Source organism: Vicugna pacos, chromosome 8 (genome assembly GCF_048564905.1).
Source record: "Vicugna pacos chromosome 8, VicPac4, whole genome shotgun sequence".
NCBI lineage: Eukaryota > Metazoa > Chordata > Mammalia > Artiodactyla > Camelidae > Vicugna > Vicugna pacos.
The window spans coordinates 17,327,396-17,348,669 of record NC_132994.1 but is presented as its reverse complement, the minus strand read 5'-3'; the positions used below and the strand labels follow the sequence as shown (position 1 = coordinate 17,348,669).

Genomic DNA, 21,274 nt, shown 5'->3' with positions numbered 1-21,274 from the left:
TATTCCATAATTACTTTTGGCATACAGTAATTGGAATATAAAAAATTTAAATCAATGTTGGCAAAGCTTTTCCCCTGACATGCAGGGGAACAACTGCAGAAATGTCTAGTGGTTAATTAAGCTAATGAGAAAAAAAAAAGCCCCAATACAATACAATGGTGTTTTCACTTAACAGGTCCATCACTACGTTCATCAGAAATAAACCTACTTGCTACTGTACTACATAGGGCAGTTTGCCAGATGTCTATCTTTAAGAGCTAGGTCAACTTCTAAGAAAACTGTACGAAAACATCGTCATTAACAAAAATTTAATATTAAAATGACTCAGAGTTATTATTAATTTAGGAAAAGAACCATGTATTCATCACCCATAAGAACTTTTATTTTAATAAATAACAGTGGGCTTACCAAAGGGTAGGGATTTTAATGTGTCAAGTTTTATGCATATTGGTAATAAACCTTAAGGAGGTGAAACCAACTATTCAATATAACCCATTTGGCCCTAAAAATAAAACTATAATACTTTAATAATAAAACTTAAAAAAATATTTTCCAAAAGAAAATAATTCACTCCTTGACCATGCTTATTTATTCAGAGTACCAGCAATTTCAGTTACTGTTAAGTGCTTCATTTTTCCTGCAAGTCTGATGTTGTACAGGGCATATACACATTTTCATATCACAATATCATCAATGTATCAAGCTAATAATATTGTGAATGCAACTGGTTTATAACAAACACAAAGTCAAAAATCAATGCTACTATTTATGGCAAACAGAAACAAAAGCAAATCTAAAGAATGTTTCCTTTTGTTTCCAGTACTGATTTTAGTTGGACTTCAAACCAAACGAAGGTCATAAACGCTCCTGAAATAACTTCTATCTCTGGCCATAAATCCACAGTATAAATATGGTGAATAAAGCTAAACTATAAGAGCTAACTATATACTGAATAACCAAAATAATTATAACAACTAATACTGCTCTGGAAGACCAATCTAATGAAAAAAGTATCATTAGATATGGCAGGAAAATACAGACAAATCTGTACAATCTAACTTCTATAAACAGTAAAATCAAAACATCCAACTTCCTTATAGAAAGTGTTTCATCTATGTAATTATAAATGTTTAAGGACTCTTGCATTTTATAAACACAAGATGGGCTCACTTTGATGATACCAATTTTAAGATTTATAAAAATGTTTAAAAAAATCTTTCCACAAAAGTTTATACAGTTTAAAGCTATACACCAATCTATAAATCTCAGAAAATGAAAAAAAAAAACCTTTATAAGATCACATGTATAAAACAAGAAATGAAATGTGATTTTATTTAAGGCAATACTGGGCTACTTCACAAATCACCACCTCAAATATTTACACTGCTCCACACTACTAGTTTCTATCACATTCACAAAGGATTTTTTTTTAATACCAAATGTTTAAAATCTTTGATGTAGTAAATTCTTTATTCACATTTCCATTATATTTCATGGAATCATAGTAACTATATCCAATTAGAAGCATTGAGAAAAAACTGTAGCTATAGGAAACTGCTAAAGAATCTGCTTTAATTTCACGAGTACCACCCAAAAATCCTGGAGGGTAAATTTACAAAGCAGAGCAGAGTGTTGATATAATGTGCCTACTTTGTGAAAAGTAATTTTTTTTGAGATCATCTTGTAAATAAATGTCTTATGTAAAAAAAAATGAACTATGGCAGAGTTTCTAGTTTTAGTTCAAAAAATTCTTAATTTAAATCAATAAAAGAAGTTTTAAAAACTTGATCACTTAGTTAAAAATTAAAATTCGAAATATAAATGTGTCATTTAATAGTTTAGACTTACACACCGCTGGTGGCAGCAAATGATTTACAATAATAAATATATACAAAAAAGGTATCTACAAAGAGTAGTACTGTTATACATGAGCAGTGACCTGGTGAGACATGTCAATCACACAGATAGTTCAGCCTAGTTCATGGAAAGGGCAACTGGTTGATAGAAATTTGAGGTTTAGCTCAGCTATTTACAGTACTAAAGTATTGATTCTGTTCCTCAAGTCCCATAGGGATGAAAAAAAAAGTTTTACATGACAAATGTCATGTTTTTTTTTTTCCTTTTCTTTTTTTGGCCAGGTTAATTCATGTCAGCAACAACAAAAAATGAATGAGTTTCACAATTCTAGCATGCTTGATGGCTTCCTATTTAAAATAAAACTGTAATTAATGTATTTATAGTACATTAGTCATCAGTACTGCCCTCTCCCCGTGGCTTTACCCACACTGATTTCTTTCAGGACAGACACATCTGGGTCATTTGAATGTACTTCAAGTTTTTTCAGACTGACGGTAGGTTTCATTTCCTGAAGTTGCTTTAAGACAAGCTCAGTGCAATCTTTAAGAGTCTTGTCTAAAACAATTTTTACATTATCACTGCACTGAAGCTGTGATGGATTGGCAAACTGTACAAAGGTTTCACTTTCTTTACAAGAACATATGTGATTTCCACCAGTCACAGCAGTCTTGTCAATACTTTTTCTTGAATTTGAATGGGACCCTTTTTTATTCCCACTATTTGGATGGTCTTTGTCAGTATTTTTCTTCTGCTTCACTGCAGACTCCTCAAGAAACTTCAGAAACGATACTTCGAATCCCATTGGTTTAAATGAGCTCCAGTCAAAAGATGCAGGATGCTCCTCAGTGGTTTGAATTGCAACCGCAGTTTCTTCCTCTTTATGCACACTACTTAGCTCAACTGCCGATGCTGGTTCAACTTTTTCAACTTTCCTTTTTTTATTTTGGGAGATATTTTTTTCTTTATTAACTCTCTTCAAATTACCTGCTTTTTGTTTTTCTGACGGGCAGGGGTTACTTTCCTGGAAATCATTACTTACATTTGAAGAGGTCTGAGCTTGGGTCTCCACACTTGTGTTGTCTTCATTTATTAATTTGGTAATAAATAATTCTGTTAGCTCATCCATTTCATCTTTTTCATTTTTTTCAACTTCCTTCTGAGGAACTGTAGTTGTTCTTGAGTTATCAATGCTCTCTGATAAACCCGTGTCAGAATCTTTCACATCACTCTTTTCAACTTCTTGCTCAGAAGTTTCCTTTAGTTGCGAGCTGCAACACCGTTTGAAGACAATGAGAAGATTGCGGTGTTGTGATGTAAATGCCTTAGATAATTTATGGCATTTATAATGTCTAATTATATTGCTTTCACTTGTAACAACTGATGTACACCCCTTTATCATACAAGGATACTGGGTTACAAACCTGCTTGTACACTCAGATAAGGCATCGTTCCGAGCCTTTATAGAGTATACATGCTTTCCCCGTTTCAGAGAATAAGGCTTATTTTCTTCAATCTGTACAATCTTTGCAGTCTTGTTTTCCAAATTATTTTTCTTCTTTCGTTTAGTCTTAGGCATTTTGATCCCTTCCTTTCCAGATTTGTATTTTGTCCCCCGATGTTTAGACTTCGTCTTTTCTTGGTTTGCCTTGCTTGATATATTTTCCTGACCAGGCGTTAATCTTCTTGGCCGAATCAAATGAGCTTTATGTTTGTCATTATGCTTATTAAAAATGTGTCGGAGGAGATTAGACCGAGTCGCATATACTCGGTCACAGCCTTCACAGTCACACTTGTATATGCCATCTTCTTCAGTTTTATTTCCTTTCACCCCAATTCCATGGTCTGCCTCAAGATGGACAACATAATTCAAATACGTGGTAAATGAAGATTTACACTCTGACTGATCACATGGAAATTTCCCAACATCCACAGAAGCAGTCATACTTTCAATTTCCTCAGGAGACATTTCATGAAGTTTCATGTAGTGCTGTATGAGGCCAGTAATTGCTTGGAAAATTCGAGAACAGTCACTCACCTGACATCGAAATTCCTTCACAGTTGGCTTAGTTTCAATTTCTTCACTTTCTTTACCAGCTTCGCTTTCCTCTTCAACCTCTGCAGAAAACGCAGGCAGATCTGATTTGTGCACGGCCTGGTAATGCAGAATTAAGTTTTGCTGTATGGTAAAGGCGGCAAAGCAACCCTGGTGGACACATCGATACGGTCTGTAGGGGCTGTATCTTGTTGGAAACTCAGGAGACTGAGAAACTGGCTTCTTGCGTTTTTTCTCCTCCTTTTCTTTTTTATGTCTCCTAACTTTTCGTCCTTTGGTTTGAATGTTTGTGAGAGAATTTGTATTACACTGTTCTGAAGTAACTGCAACCAGCTGTGAAGAGCCTTCTGTTTTTTCAGGACTTTTTTTTTCTGTAAGTTGTTTTTCTGGGATCACTGCTATATTACTGAGGGCATTTTCCTTCATCGCTCCCAGTTCTAAAGCAGGCTGGAATTCCCTTTTATTTTCCTCTGTGACAGCTAGCTGTCTTTTTACTTGAGGAATTCGTGAGGCTGACGAATTTTCAGTCTGAGATTTTCTTCCATAAGGCCTCTTTATTTTTAATTTTACCATTTCTTCTGTTGTAAAATGATGTACCAACTGACAGTGTGCCCGCAGATTAGAATTTCTTGTAAATGTTTTTGTACATGTAGGTACCACACATTTAAACGGAGCAAATTTCAACTGAGTCTTCTTAATTTCAAGAATCATCTCTGGAGTGTACTGATGAATCTTACCATAGTGCTTGAATAGTGCATCCTTTGTCATAGCACTGTAATTACAGCCTTGGTTTTGACACACAAAGGGTTTATTAACTCTGTCGCTGAACTGAATGTTGCTTATCATTTCAGAAACTGGCTGAACAACTGTGACATTTGGAACTGATTTAACAGGAGTGGGAGTCAGGGTCACTGACGGGTTTATCAGTACACACTGGGATATTGGAGTGGATAGGTCATTTTCTAATTTCAGTTTCTGTAAGCCTTCTAAAATCTCCTGTATCTGATCTTCCTTATGTAATACTTGAGACTGAGGAATGTTACTTTTTGTCGGCATGACACCTATGAAGGAGGAAAACTGAGAAGCATCAGGTAATTTGTTATTTTGAACAGTGTTTAGTGAAGGAAGCTGAATGTTATAATTTATCTGAGCATTCTGCGATGTTTCACCAACACCCTGAGATCCACTTTTTACAAGTATTTGAGAATTCATAGCACTTTTAATAATTTCAAGAGTTTTTTCAAAGTTTTGTATAACATTGTCTTCAGAAATCTGTAAATCAGAATTTATTGAAGTTGTGCATGAATTCAAAGCCATCATTTGGGAATCACCATTTTCAGTTTTTAATGGTAAGGGAGCTAACACTGTATGGGACTCAAGATTGGTCTTAAAGTTTCCTTTCACATCAGTCATAAACAACTGATTGTCAACATTATTTAATTTCTGTGTTAGATTTTCCACCAAACCCTGAGGTTCACAATTGGGAATTACATTTGAATGAAGGTTAGTAGTTGGTATCTCAATACTCTTTGCTATAAGTCCCATTGCCGATAAGTCACTTGTGACCAAGTTTTGGGAAGCATTAGGTGCAATTAGTGGAGGAGCAACTTTCTTTCTTCTCTTAGAAGCACTGTTTCCCTTTTTATTTAAATGAGTAGACCGTGTGTTCTGAGGACCACTTATAACTGAAACACGTGAGCTGTTACTGGTAAAATTTTGTGACGGCCCACTAGAATTAGGGAACGAACCAGAGCACAAACCATTTTCAACAGTCTTCAGTAGTAAGTCATTTGTTGGAAAAACAGGCAAACTGCTGCATTCTTCAATGGAGGGGGCTTTGGAGTCTGGGGTCCTATTCTGGTCTGTCAGCAAGGGTGCTGGGTGGCACACGGTCTGTAGCAGGGCTGGCACAGGTGGACTTGGCATCACTGTTGCACTCACTTGTGCTGCATCTGAGACACAACCTGCTGGGAGAGAGAGCATTTCGGCACCCTCGAACGTACTGGGAATGCCAGCAGTTTCCAAAGCCTGCTTAATAATTTCACTTCCTTCCTGACTAACACTTGTGCTAAAGTTAGTCACACCAGTCCGAGGAAATGTATTTGGTAAAAATGTTGCTGAGCGACTTTCAGCAGCAAGAAGTTGCAGGAATGATGGATCTTTGAAGCATGCCTCTGGACTGAAGGCAGCAGGCTGCTGTGGCTGCTGCAGGTTTACCGCATTTGTGGAGAGAATCATGCTGGCAAGGAGAGAAGGCTGTCCATTATTCTGCAGAAGTTCTTGAGCAATTTCTGCTCCATCCAGTGGTTTACAGTAAGATCGCTTAGACAAGTGTCCGCCCAGAGATCTGGGATTGGTAAAAGCCCTGTAACACCTGCTACAGATAAACTTCCCATCTCGGATAATTGCCGGCCACTTAGCCCTTTTGTTGTGCTTGGGTTTTCTTTCCTTCCCATTTGGGCCTCGCCCACGGTCTTTTTTAACTTTTTCTGGTGCAGACTGTTGGGCACTAGTGCTACTGAAGTCATTTGCAACACTGACTTGTGAGGGAAAAACTGCATTTTCACCATTACCTCCCTTTAGAAAGGAGGAATTAGTGTTTCCTTCAATCTGTGAGGAAAAATGATTTGTACTATTTTCCAGTTGGGAAAAAGCAGAATTAGTCCCACTATCTGCTGGTGAAGGGAAGAGAGACATTGAGCTACTTTCTGCAGGTAAAGGAAGGAAAGGATCTGAGCCGCTGTCAATATTCAAAGGCAAAACTGTTTTGGTGAGATCTTCCATTTGTGCTGGCAAGGCAGTATTAGACAGATTTTCCATCTGGGGACATAACATACCACCACTTTGCTCATTTTTATCCTGAGAAGGTATATTTGGACTTACGACACTTTCCACTGAGGGCAACAGTGGAGTTGACACATTTGTTAAATGAGCTGGAAACATGGAAGGTGAGACATGCTGCAACTGGGCAGAACACGTAGGATTCCCACTGGCTTTGGTCTGTGGTGTGAAAAATGCATTATTAGAGTTGCTCATCTGTGACGGCAAATAATAAACAAACTTTCCATTATTTGGTGTATTTAAGTTGTTAGATTTCTGCCCCTTTTTGCTTTTGCGCTGCATTTTAAATGCTGCATACTGGTCAGGGTGTGCAGTCTTCATGTGTTTCCCAATGCTCTGTGAAGAATTATAGGTTCGAGTACATCCCTCAACCTGGCAGCTGAATTTCTGAACTGGCGCTTTTGGAGGCACTGATGGAGTTCCTAAAGAATTACTTAGGTTGGGCTGTGGTGGAATAAATGTGATACTTTCTAATGTCTTAAGAGGTAAATTATACAGATTGGGTGATGGTTTAACACTAGCTCCACAGTCAAACTTGGAAGTTGGTAAACTGTTTTGAAATCCTGCCTGGTTTTGCACAGAAAAGGTCATCAGGTTGTTCACTTGTCTTTCCAAGTTTTGTGGAGTAAGGTCATCTATTTTGAGGGTTTCTGAATCTACCAAAGGATTCTGAGTAATCTGGGCTTCGTTAAAACAATCCTGTTCTTTTGCTTCTTGGAAACCTGTGTGACACAAATCATTACACGTATCTCCAACTGGTGTATGTAAGTTTGTGACCAGTGAGTCACCAGTGCCTTCCACAGCTGAGTTTTCTTGCTTTCCAAAGTTACCCTCAATCCCCTGATTGAGGGACACCTTGATGGACACGGCTACTTCGCTGGCCTGAAGCAGAGAAGTAGCAGCAGGGTTTTCCAAACCATTCGGCAACAGTCCGTCAGCCTGCCTGAGCTCCGAGGCAGAAGTCTGTTCTTGTTTGGTCACAGGAGACTCTGCCTTGCTTTTATCCCAAGCATCACTTCTATCTTCTGGTAAAGTGTTGTCAACATTATTTCCTGAAGAAAGCATAGATCTTTCTTTCTCAGTGTTCCCTTCAGTGCTCTGATTCTCTCTGGGAGGCTGAATAGGATCTCCAGATGAATTAAGTTGGTTTTCAGGAGGCAGCACTTTTTCAGGAGTACTGTGATCATCCAGATGCTTTTCAAGCTCACTCTGAGAACGATAAACCTTACCACAACCTGTGATCTTACAAGTATAGGTATTATAATGCTGTGCTTCATGATCATACAGTAAATAAGCTTCTGAAAAAATTCTGCCACATTTAGGAAACATGCACTTTGCTCTAAAGACTTGATGTTCCTTTCGGTGGGTTAAGAGCTCCGCGTAACTATTAAAACCGGCCTTACATTTCATTTGTATACAGATATATGGCTTACTGCCGCAGTGCATTTGTAAGTGATCATTGAGATGAGTAACACTTACAAAATGCCGTCTACAGTACTGGCAGATAACTTTTTTGCTTTGCATTTCAAGAAAGCGCTTGGCATCTTCATTATCCTTATGTCCTTTTACATGAGCAATTAAATTTTTAAAGTACTTAAAGCCCTTTTTACAAAAAGTTACAGGGCAATTGAATTCATTAACAGGTACTGGTTTCTGGGCTGGGATCACCTCTGGCTCATAAGATTTATCTTTGTCCTCATTTTCATCATCTGAACCATCATTGTCATTAAACACTATGAAGTCTGTTGAATAGAGACTATTCTTTTTGATAGGCCGCTGCTCCTGCTTGGCCACAGCATTAGTCTTCTGATTCTCGATGGTAGTTGTGATCTTAGGAGGCCTTCCCAACCTTCTTAATGGCTTCATAGCTGCTAGTCTCTCTTTACTAGATTGTTTAACGTGCAATGTGACATGAGGGACAAAAGTTTCTTTAGAATTGAAGTTCTTTGCACATATGGGGCAACTGTAAACCCCATCTTTATAATGTTTTTGAGCATGCCGAACTATTCGATGACCAAGGAATTCTTTGTCACATAGCACACAATACTGCATGTAGGCTTGCCAATTCCGAAACCTGGCAGATATAAATCCCCTCTCTCTTAATTGTTTTATCTCTCTCTTCTTCTGCTTTTCATCACAAATGTCTCTAAGAAGGCCAGAATTAGTACCAATTCCACCAGAAAGGCCATTCACAGAAGTTTCTTTACTCTCTTCCTGGTAGTCTGCTACTTTCTCATAAACTTCGCTGTCATTTAGTTCATCTATTGAAGACACAATGGATGCTTCTTCCCCCATCAGTGCAAGACACTGTCGTTTTAACGTTTTCCAATCCCAGAATTCTGGATCAAAGGGCCACTGAGTTTTCAATACAAGTAAGAGCTCACAGCGTAGAGAATTTGGTATCGGAAGATTCTCTTCATCATATTTCTGGTCTGGCTGGTTATACAACATTTCCACAGCATAATATGCATCTACTGTAGGCTCAATAAGAAATTCACTCAGTTGACAAGCACGTTTGACTTCCAGATCTTCAGGCAACAAGCACGAAATGGTCTTGCAAATAGATATTTTCACTTCAGTATTTTCTGTAGATTCCAGGCGGAGTGCTTTTACACACAGTTCTATACAAGTGGCAAGTCCAGCCCCTTCAGTCTGTGAAAAAGCAAGTAAGAAATGTTAATTTATACTAATCAAAACAGTTTACAGAATACTTGTGAATTTTAAAACTGAGGTTTGTTTTTCTCAAATTTTTCAATAGCCAGTGTATGAAGATACCCCTTCTAAAGCACTGCAGCTCAGCCTGGGTGGGTGTGTGCTTATGTGAAATGAACTGCACAGAACAGCAGAAAAAGCCTCAGCATTGGGAGCTAAGATGAGTATAAAATGATCTAATAGCTAGGCCAACTTGGAAGTTATTTAACTTCTCAGACCTTTCATATCCCATTACAGAGATCAAAACAGCACCTAAACTTCATAAAACTACTGTGAGCATTAATGGGTATTATGTACCTAAAGTAGGTGGTATAGTTTAATTTCACGTCTGGAATATAGTAAGTGATCAATAAATGTCATTAACTTTATCACAAATTTCATTTCCTAAGTTTTTAATTTGTAATTCTTCTGAAACAAAACTCTCTTAGCCTAATTACAAAACAGATTTGTTTCCATCTTTCCTAAGTAATAACGAAAGGAGATTTTCACTTTTACGAGAATAAAGTTATTTGATCCTTGATACTAGGGATTCTAGTTCTGTTATAAAACCGAATGCCAAATCACCTACCTCATGGCTGGACCATCTTAAGAATTAGGAGTGGCAGGAGACACAATAGGCTTTTTTCCTTCTGAATTAGCATCTTGAAGTAATATTATAAGATAGCAGTAGTAAAGGTAAGCGTCATTTGAAAGATACATGTAATGAAGAGATAGCAATGGGTTTTAAAAGGCTAAAAGGGAACAAATATATGAGAAATAAGCCAGCCACAAGATGTGGCCACATTTATGAGAATGGAATCTGTCTGATGTAAGATTGAAAGGCAAGAAAGAAAAGAAGTCTAAAAAAGCCGATTGGCTCTGTATTTTTACAGGTTAAGAAGGAAATTAAATACTTTACTGAAAAAGAAGTTTAGATTTGTGGGTCAAAAGGAAGACTGAAGTAAGGAGATTGAGATACTGAACTGGCCTTGATTTTAGGAAAATCAAGGGCACGAAGACCAATAAGCAAATGGACAAGAATAATTGATATGAGACCCACTGAAAAGTGACAGAGAAGAAAAGATAACTTGGAAAGAGTTCACATAAACTTGCACAGTTACTTTATACTATTTTGAGACAGACGTGAGCCAGAAAGATTTTACAGTGAAATATCTGAGTGTCTGTTATATGCCTCAGGGGTTACTAATAATAGTGGACAAATAGGCCACTCCTCTGTTATAATTTGTAAGAAAAAGATGAGTGAACAGTGAGTGAAGTTGTGTATTAGAGAGAAGAGTGTTTGAAGAAGGAAGTCTTAGGGGAATCAAAGGCCAAGTCAACTATAAAGATGATTGAAAGTAATAATGAAGGCCCATGTCAGAAGGACTGGTGAGTATGTAGAGGGCAGGAACTCTGAAAAGTCTGTAATTATTTAGAAAATTTAGGAAATGCTGGAGAAAGAAATGACTAAGAAAAGACTCGGGAAACAAAGGATTTGTGGATGAAGGATACCTGCCTTTAGGAAGGTACTGTAACTATTTTCTGTCTTATGAATGTTGAGCCCTTTCTCCAGAAATGACAAAAGCTGATTCAAAAATCCTACTTATTGCTTAAAAAATGCAACTAAAATTATTTGAGAGGAACTCAACTGACATTTCTAATACAGCCTGCTACTAGATTCAAGGGTTCATTTCAACTCATTAAAGACAAACAGCTTTGAATATATTTGTTTGAGAACATCTTAATGTTGTAAATAAATTTGTAATCTTAACAAATAAGGCCAACAAAACAAATTGTATCAAAATTTTTATTCTTCTGAGTTTTCAATCCTTCTGTGTGTGTGTGTGTGATTGAAAATTAAGTTTCAGGTAATACTCAAGTCATGAACTGGTTATATAACAAGTGTGTTCTAGAGTGGAGTTTGAATTCACAATGTCCCATAAATACAATGTGATTAAACAAGTAATTAACCCATAAAAATCTACTTAATAACATCAGTTAATAAAAATACTGGTAGCACCAGCCTGAATTTATGAGTCACAGGAAAGAAACTGAAGTGATGTCAATTCAGAGGAGGAAGACTCATCCCCTTTCTGGCACTGGCACCCGCCTTTTCTGTTCCTTTTCCCTGGCTGCCTAGTATCCTTGGCCCAAAGCTACCCAAGGCTTAAATGCTGATGTTAGTTCCCCATAAACATCCCACTCAGCCCTTCCCTATCCACCCATAGCATCATGGCTCACCCTGCTTTAAAATTCTTAAACAGTTCGATTTCCTGTTAGGATGGCAGAGTGACGGGACCATGAGCTTGCCTTTCCTCGCGATTACAATGAAACCACAACTGACTGCTCAATAGCCATCAAAAAGACTGGAACCTAGCAAAAAAAAATCTCCTTCAACTGGAAACATAAAGAGGGAACCACAGCTGAACAGTAGAAGGGATGTGCTCTCAATATAATTGGGCCCCATATCCCCAGGGTGGGCAACCCACAAGCCAAGGAATAACTGGGTCACAGAGGCCCTCCCACAGAAGTGAGAGTTCTGGGCCCCATGTCGGGTTCCCCAGCCCAGGGTTCCAGCACTGGGAGGAGGAGGAGACTCCAGGACATCTGGTTTTGAAGACCAGAAGTGCTAGGTTCCAGGAGTCCCACAGGACTGGGGAAAGAGAGACTTCATTCTCTTGGGAACATACACAGAATCTCACATGTGCCAAGTACAAGGGCAGAGGCAGTGATTTCATAGGAACCTGGGCAAGGACTGCCTGCTGGTTTTGGAAGGTCTCCTGGGAAAGTGAGGGGCTGCTGCAGCTCACCCAGGGGACATAAAAGATGGTGGTAGACATTCCGGGAGTGTTCATCTACATGAGCTTTCCTGGAGGCTGACATCTTGATTTGACCTTTAGCACCAAGACCTAGCCCCACCCAAAAGCAGACTTCCTAAGCCACAAAGGCCTCTAGACACAGCTCTACCCACCAGAGGTCCAGGACCCAGCTCCAGCCAGCAGTGGGCAGGCACTGGCTCCTACTTCCAGGAAACCTGCATAAGCCTCTGGCCCAGCCTCATCCACCAGGGGCAGACACCAGAAATAAAATAAAAATCCCAAAGCCTGTGGAAGGATTCCATACAGTCCACACTCTACACTGGAACCAGCTGGACCCTGGCCCTTGGGTGACAAGAAAGAAGTGTACTGCTGGGATGCACAGGATGTCTCCCACTGAGGACCACCTCTCCAAGGTCGAGAAACAAAACTAACCTACCTAAAAATACAAATAGAAAGATAGACAATATGAAGCAGCAGAGGGATATCTCCCAGGCGAAGGCATAAGATAAAATCCTAGAAGAAGAAATAAGTGATGAGGAGATGGGCAATTTATCTGAGGAAGAGTTTAAAATAATGATGGTGAAGATGTTCAGAGAACTCAAGAGGAGTATAGATGCATAGAGTGAAGTTTTTAGCAAAGAGTTGGAAAATATAAAGAATACCCAAACCGTTCACAGAACTAGAACAAATCACAATAAAATTTGTATGGAACCACAAAAGACCTAGAACTGCCAAAGCATTACTGAAGAAAAAGAAAGAGACTGGAGGAATAACTCTCCCAGACTTCAGACAATACTACAGAGTTACAGTAATCAAGACAGCATGGTATTCGTACAAAAACAGACATATAGATCAATGGAACAGAATAGAGAGCCCAGAAATGAACCCACAAACTTTTGGTCAACTAATCTTCGACAAAGGAGGCAAGAATGTACAATGGAATAAAGACAGTCTCTTCAGCAAGTGGTGTTGGGAAAACTGGACAGCAGCATGTAAAGCAATGAAGCTAGAACACTCCCTTACACCGTACACAAAAATAAACTCAAAATAGATCAAAGACTTCCACATAAGACAAGGTACAATAAAGCTCCTAGAAGAAAACATAGGCAAAGCATTATCTGAGATACATCTCAAAAATGTTCTCCTAGGGCAGCCTACCCAAGCAATAGAAATAAAAGCAAGAATAAACAAATGGGACCTAGTGAAACTTACAAGCTTCTGCACAGCAAAGGAAACCATAAGTAAAACAAAATGACAACCTACGGAATGGGAGAAAATTTTTGCAAATGAAACAACACAGGCTTAATCTCCAGAATATATAAGTAGCTCATATGACTTAATAAGAAAAAAACAAACAGCCCAATCCAAAAATGGGCAGGAGACCTAAACAAGCAATTCTCCAAGGAAGAAACACAAATGCTCAATATCACTAATTATCAGAGAAATGCAAATCAAAACTACAATGAGGTATCACCTCATACTAGTCAGAATGGCCATCATTCAAAAGTCCACAAGTGACAAATGCTGGAGAGGCTGTGGAGAACAGGGAATCCTCCTACACTCCTGGTGGGAATGCAGTTTGGTGCAGCCACTATGGAAAACAGTGTGGAGATTCCTCAAAAGACTAGGAATAGACTTACCATATGACCCAGGAATCCCACTCCTGGGCATATACCAGAAGGAACCCTACTTCAAAATGACACCTGCACCCCAATGTTCATAGTAGCACTATTTACAATAGCCAAGACATGGAAACAGCCTAAATGTCCATCAACAGATGACTGGATAAAGAAGATATGGTATATTTATACAATGGAATACTACTCAGCCATAAAAACTGACAACATAATGCCATTTGCAGCAACATGGATGCTCCTGGAGAATGTCATTCTAAGTGAAGTAAGCCAGAAAGAGAAAGAAAAATACCATATGAGATCGCTCATATGTGGAATCTAAAAAAAAAACCAGAAAACAAAAAAGAACAAACAAAGCATAAATACAAAACAGAAATAGACTCACAGACACAGAATATAAACTTGTGGCTGCCAAGGGGGCGGGAGGTGGGAAAGGCCAGACTGGGATTTTAAAATGCAGAATAGATGGATGGGATCGTACTGTGTAGCACAGGGAAGTGTATACAGGATCTTGTGGTGGCTCACAGCGAAGGAGAATGTGACAATGAATATATATACGTTCAAGTGTAACTGAAAAATTGTGCTCTACACTGTAATTTGACAGAACATTGTAAAATAACTGTTATTCAATAAAAAAAATGTTAAAAAAAAAAAGAATACTCTATCCAGCAAGGTTCTCGTTTGGATTTGATGGAGAAATCAAAAACTTCACAGATAAACAAAAGCTAAAAAAATTCAGCACCGGTAAACCAGTTTTACAACAAATGTTAAAGGAACTTCTCTAGTCATCAGATCGTAAGTAAAGCGAACGAAAGAAGAAAGAAGAAAAAAAAAAAAAGGACATACAAAAGATTGGCACTTCGGGGCCTTTTATGGTTCTATATAAATTTTGGAATTGTTCTAGTTCTGTAAAGAATGTCATGAGTACTTTGACACGGCTTGCATTGGATGTAGCTTGCTTTGGGTAGTATGGCCATTTTGATAGCATTGATTGTTCCAATCCAATTCTTTCCATTTCTTTGTATCATCTTCAATTTCCTTCAACAATGCTTTATAGTTTTCAGAGTATAGGTAATCTCTTTGGTTAAGTTTATTTCCAGGTATTTTGTTGTTTTTGATGCAAGGGGAATGTTTATGCCAGTTACAAAATTCTGGTTTTTGAAGTGGAAAAAAAAAAGTGAATGAAGGGCCACAAATGGCAAAATACCCTTCTTTCTTATGGGTGACTTGTATTCCGTTACGTATATATGCTGCATCTTCTTTATCCATTCACCTATTGATGTGCACTTAGGATGCTTCCATATCTTGGCCATTATAAATACTGCTGCTATTAATAACGGGGTATTGCTGCTATTAATAGCGGGGTGTATGTATCTTTTTAAATTAATTCTTATTTTGTGGTTGCCTTTATCCCTTTGATAACTATTAAAAAGCTAAAGCTCTAAACTTCTTAGAAACAATTAACAGTACATATAAGTAAATTTAAAAATATGTGCAGTATATTGTGTATATGTATCTACATGCAATATATTGTATATGTGCAGTCAAATTGTAACAATTCTACCCAATAAAACTGAAAAAAAAATCTTAAGTTGTTATCTGTGCCTTTCAGAATTAAACTTCTTAGTGTGGAATACAAAAGGGTGCTCACAATCTGACCTGTGCCTCACCTGGTCTAGCCTCATCTTCTATCTTCTCAACACCCAACAGCCTATATTCCAGGCAACCTGGCTAACTGTACTTCCTTAAGTATGCCCTTCTCTCATTCATCTTGGTACCACTTGTGACACTGTAATACATGGATAAAAAATACGTATTTTGCTCTTTACCCACAGTTCCCAGCATAGCTCCTACAACCTTTGTAATTTCCTTAAGTGCTAACAGTTATAAGGGCATGATTTGTTTCCAGCTTCTGAAATAGCTCCGGCCTCAAAGGTGAAATGAGTGGGGTTTCTGTTTTGTTTTGGTTTGGCTTTTTTTCTGGTTATTCACAGGAAGGGCCTTTTCAATCACACTGGAATTTGTTAATGGGAGGATTTTTGTAAAACCCCTAGATAACCACAAGATGGGGGCTGGCTGCCAGTGGAACCAACCTGTGATCAGAGGGGGCCACAACTTTCAGTCCCGCAGTCCTACTTACAAGGATGGGAGAAAGGGTGGAGGTTAAATCTACCACCAATGCCCAATGAAGCCTCCATAAAAACCCAGGAACTGGGTTCAGGGAACTCCCAGGTTTGTGAACAAGCAGCGATTGGGAAGGGCAGCTCACCCCTTCCCCCATACCTTGCCCTATGCGTCTCTTCCATCCAGCTCTTCCTGAGTTGTATTCTCCTATAGTAAACAGTAATCTAGTAGATAAACTATTTTCTGGAGTTCCGTGAGCCACTCTAGTAAACTAACTGAATCTGGGGAGAAAGTCATGGAAACCTCTGATTTAGAGCCAGTTAGTCAGAAGCACCAGTGACAACCTGGACTTGAGGTTGGTAGCTGAAGTTGGGGGAGAATGGCAGTCTTGCAGGACTGAGCCCTTAACCTGTGGAATCTGTGCTCTTTCCAGGTAAACAGTGTCAGGACTGAATTAAACTGAGGACACCCAGCTGGTATCTGGAGAATCAGAGGATTGCTTGGTGTGGAAAAAAATCCCCCACATATTTGGTGACCAGAAGTATTCAGTAAGGAGGGAATAGAGAACACAGTTTTTTCTTTACACCACTTTTCATGCTTTTTCTGTTACTAGGAACACTCTCTCGTTCCTGCTTTGTTTGGCCATCACTATTTTAGAGTCAAAACAGACAAATGGGTTAGACGGCCCACTTTTTTTATTCATTCAGTATCTACTTTATATCAACACTGTGTTAAGCAATGTGTCCTCACAGGAGTCTTGATGTTCCACTATAACAGAAAGACCCATATTACACTGCAACTGTTAGTGTGTCTCCATCGACAGATTATGAAATTCTTAAAGGCAGGGCTATTTTCTTCTCCTCTTTAACGTCAGAAGTCTAGCAAGAAGCATGAATAAAAAGATGAATCAAGCTATCTGTTTCATTTCCTTTACAGATCTCAATTAGCGTTTAAGGAGGAAACAACTATTTTAAGTTAATATGTGAGTAGCTGGGCAATAATTTTCAACAACTGAAGTTTTGGGGAACCAAGAGGAGGTGCACCAGTTAATCCAAATCATTAACCTTGAGGCTAAATTTCATCATGTAAAAATGAGGAGACACACCAAAACACAGCCACGACAACATAACTTAAAGGTCTCATTCAGTCCTAAAACAATAATAATCATTCCAGTTTTAAGATAAAATCTGTTTGATCAGATTTCAGAAAGTAAAAAACAAAGGGAAAAATCTTATTCAATGGGAAACAAGATTTTGGGGGCAGAGCAATGAATGCCATGTTGCACATTATCTTTGTCAGTAAGTCTACTCCCCTGGCCAAACTTCCTCAAGCTATCCATGCTTTATGTGCTTTCTCATATGCTTTACTTTTGAACCCAAAGTCTCTCCAGAAAAGCACTACTCAAGCAGAACTGTCTGTGATGACGAAAATACCCTTTATCTGGGTTGTACAAACTGGTAGTCATTTGTCACATAGGAGCACCTAAAATGTGGCTACTGTACTTGAAGAAGGTTCTATATTCTACTTAAATAGCCAAAAGAGGCTAATCGCTACCATAATGAACAGTGTACCACTTGTCCAAGATTGTCTCCCCTCTCCAATAAGGTCTCCTTGTGAGTGGGGTGTAAGGCTGAGGGAAGAGAATCATTTTTACCCAACCTCCTCAATTCATCTGATTAAGAAATGAAATACAAAGTGGTTAAGGTTACCAGGTGGTCTACAGCAAGCCAAGATTTACACTCAGTTCGTCTGACTTCTACTTTCAAGTTCCATCTATTTTGCCATGCTGCTTTCTTTAAGTTAGGTATCAACTAGTGGCACAACCTGTAAAATACTATGTATTTTAAAATACATAGTAATTTCGTAAGAAATTTACTGTTCAGTTTATTTTTTAACTGCAGTACTACAACACATAAAATCAAAGAACAGGATGAGTTAACATGGTTGACAGAGAAAAACTGGAAAGCAGAAGGATTCATTCCTGTTCTTTATTCCTAAAAAATGAAGAGAAATTACTTCAGAAGGAAAAAATAAAGATACATGTAAGATTTGCTGATCAACCACAGATCTTAAAGGATACTTTTAAAAAAGGATACGAGTATCTTTTGGTCCCTCCTTTCAAAAAGAAATAATACATTAATTTAAAAATACTTCTTATCATGCTACATCCAGGTTTCCAAGGATTCCTAAAAAGTGTGTGGCATCCCATTCTATGCAATGGTAGCACCTTTGGAAAGTGTCTTCTTTGCAATTTAAAGTGAAAACCAAGTGTATTCTTACAAGGGTTACTACAAAAAAATAATTTGATAAAACTCGGATTCCAATTCTGTTAGTAAATAAGGGAACACATACCCAATCTCTGTTCATCACTTCCCTTTCCAGTTGTGTCTAGTCTACTGTTTAACCCATCTATTAACTGTTTTCATTTCAAAGACTATGTTTTTGTGTTCCTAAAAGTTCTTCTGACTCTTTTTAAAATCGGCTTCATCATGTTGTAGGACTTTCCTTTCTCATACTTTAACACTCTATTTCATGTCTTTAAATATATGTATTTTACAGATTTATCCATAATTGTATTAAAAGTATTAGGGAAACAATTCTTTCTGTCTACTGAAATTCATTCACATCAGATTTTTTTCATATGTCTAATAAATCTTGATGGCTAATTTATGTCTTTAAATATATGTGATTTAGAGTTTTTAATCCTTGCATGTTTAATCCTATTGTTATTTCTCTCTGCTAAAATTCCCTCATGGCAGACTGTTCCATGATTTGTAAACTGATTTGATGGTGAACTCTACTTAAGCAGGAATTATCTGAGAATCCTGTATTGAGTGTCTGTCCCTTCTAAGCAGTTCTGTATTTGCTCCTGCCAGGCATCCCAGGTATTACCAGTCCAGGACTCCATCCTTACCCTCTTAAATATGACTTACCTACATAATGGAGTAAAATTTGCTACCCCCAAATGTGTCTCTTTGGCATGAGGGTTATTTTATTATTTTAGGCTGATTATTTTAAAGAAACAGAAGACTAAGGAAATTTACCTTGTTACATCCAGCCCCTCCTTAACTGCCTAAAAGGATTTAGTTAAAGGGCCTGTTCCTGGTAAAGAGTTATTACCAGAGTTCTCTGCAAAGAATATGGGGGGTGGGGGGGAGGCGGAATGTTACAGGGCTTGGAGATCAGTCAACTGTGCCCCATTGTCTCTGTATTGCCCAATAAGCATTTGCTTTCCCATCTCCATGTGAACTGCCTTCCCCTCCTTAGAAGGCCCAAAGCACTACCCCCAAATTTAAGGCGAGGGTTTGGTCATCTTGGCAAGTTACTCAGTTTCCCTGGGTTTCTCCCATGTATACATGTTATTAAACTTTTGCTTAATTTTCTCCTGTTAATCTGTTCCACGTCAGTTTAATTCTTAGACCAGCCAGGAGACCTAAGGAAAGGGAGAGGAAAATTTCTTCCTTTCTGACACTTAGCATGGGAATTCCTGGATACATAGATAGGGTAAATGTGGACCCCCAAATCTGTGTGAGGACAAACCGATGGTTACAATTTCCTAGGGAAAACATTTTCCTCCTCTGACCCACAGTCCAGTCCGACTTGCACATGGTTTCCTATCATCCATCTGTGTTACAGAGTAACATTTTTCTAGTCTACTTTTCAGTGAAATTATAGTACTTCACACATTGGTGGGGAGAAAGGGTGTGGGGGGACACAGAGCTTAGTTCTAACTCCCCAACTTGTGAGGGCCTAAGATTTTATCTCCTACCCCCTGTGTGGATATTAAAACTTAAACCCCCAAGTCACTGCAAGTAGTAACATACCCTAATCCCCACCAGGTTAGGAGAGCCCCAGCATCAGCTCAAGATTTCTGCTCCAGCTTTTAGGTTCCTCTTCATTTTGAGCCTAGGGATTTCCCCAATATTCTTGCAATCTCAGCTGCTACACATTAAAAAAAAAAAAGCTTGTTTCATTTTCTCAAGTATTTCTGGGTGTTTTGCAGAAGGAGTTTTCGATAATGTAATCTGCCAGGACTGCTAGCAAAGGAAACCATCTCTATATTCCTCTTTACACTTTCTAAATTTCTAGAGCCAAATTATCAAAACAGTGTAACATCTAAGAGTAAAACTTGTGGAATGGTTAAATATAAAAATGATGTATATTACTTTTCTTTGGGCTAAGAGCAAGCCTCAGGCTCTCATTTGTACTATAAGTTTCTCTGTACCAAGTGTCTCAAAGGACTAATAAGAAAATGTTCAAAGCACTAAATGAATAAGCAAAACTCACTGGAAGAGGTGGCAAAATAATAAAGTTAAAGACTTTTATTAGAGATAATTTATATATTTGAAACTAAGATAACTTGATCTTTCTTACCTCTGAGTTAATAACTTTAATCAAGAAGAAAATGTGATACACTGTCTTGGTTAACAAAGAAAGTTGACGACATCTTTCTAGGTACACTTGTATAGATGGTTCTACTCTTTGCTGTAATTTACTCCAAAAAAGAGTGAGTTCCCTAAAAAAAAAAAAAATTGCAAAAAATAAGTTGGAGACGTAATGGAAAATCATGAACTATGTCAGTCTTCACTATGTTTGAAATTAAAACTGGTTTTAGACTTTAATTGTCTATGTGGAATTAGGCTCAAAAGAAAAAAACCTCAATTTTCTAGACACTTACTAAATAAAATCAGGATATAATTTATCATTTTATTGATTATGAGTTTTCAGTCTTAGATAGAGAAGCTCTCACTATATTTCAAGAGGAAAGCACCTGACATTTAAACAAGTTACACAAATGGAAACTTCTGTTATTTTCTAACTTAAATTTAAAATTGACCAATTTAACTGGCCAATTACATTTAAAATTTATTATTAAGAATCAATGATGACATAGAACCCAGAAGTAACTAGTATGTGCCATAGCAGTGAAACAAAAGAAATTCTGAAAAATAGATACTGAAATTTATTTCAAATGCAATTATGCTATATTTTCTATAGAAAATAATCCTACTAAAGTGATTAGTTTTCCTCCCTTTGATTTATCCTTTTTCTCTTCTGTCCTCCATAGTTCACTTTCACAAAAATCTTCTTCCCTGCTCCAACCTCTCCCCCAAGTATTCTCCTCAGTTTCCACTCCTAGAAAAGCTGCCCCTTCCACCATCTACTTGCATAATCTGCTCATTTACTGAATTTTAACCTACATATTGAGGATCTCAAAATCTGTCTCTCCAGTCTTGACCACTTTCACCTCTCTA

At 38.0% G+C, this 21,274-nt stretch overlaps 1 protein-coding gene across 3 annotated transcripts in view; it reads right to left on the bottom strand.

The window, feature by feature from the left end:
• Positions 1 to 293: 293 nt before the first annotated feature.
• ZNF292 (zinc finger protein 292) overlaps positions 294 to 21,274 on the bottom strand; it is an 87,343-nt gene continuing 66,362 nt past the window's right edge. For all 3 annotated transcript variants that reach the window (XM_006200312.4, XM_072965576.1, XM_031680240.2), the window contains 2 exons: positions 20,394 to 20,535; positions 294 to 9,403 (listed from right to left, as the gene is read on the bottom strand). In XM_006200312.4, the coding sequence (XP_006200374.1) occupies positions 2,252 to 9,403; positions 20,394 to 20,535 (7,294 nt within the window). In that variant the 3' untranslated portion in view covers positions 294 to 2,251. The remainder of the gene's footprint in view (positions 9,404 to 20,393; positions 20,536 to 21,274) is intronic.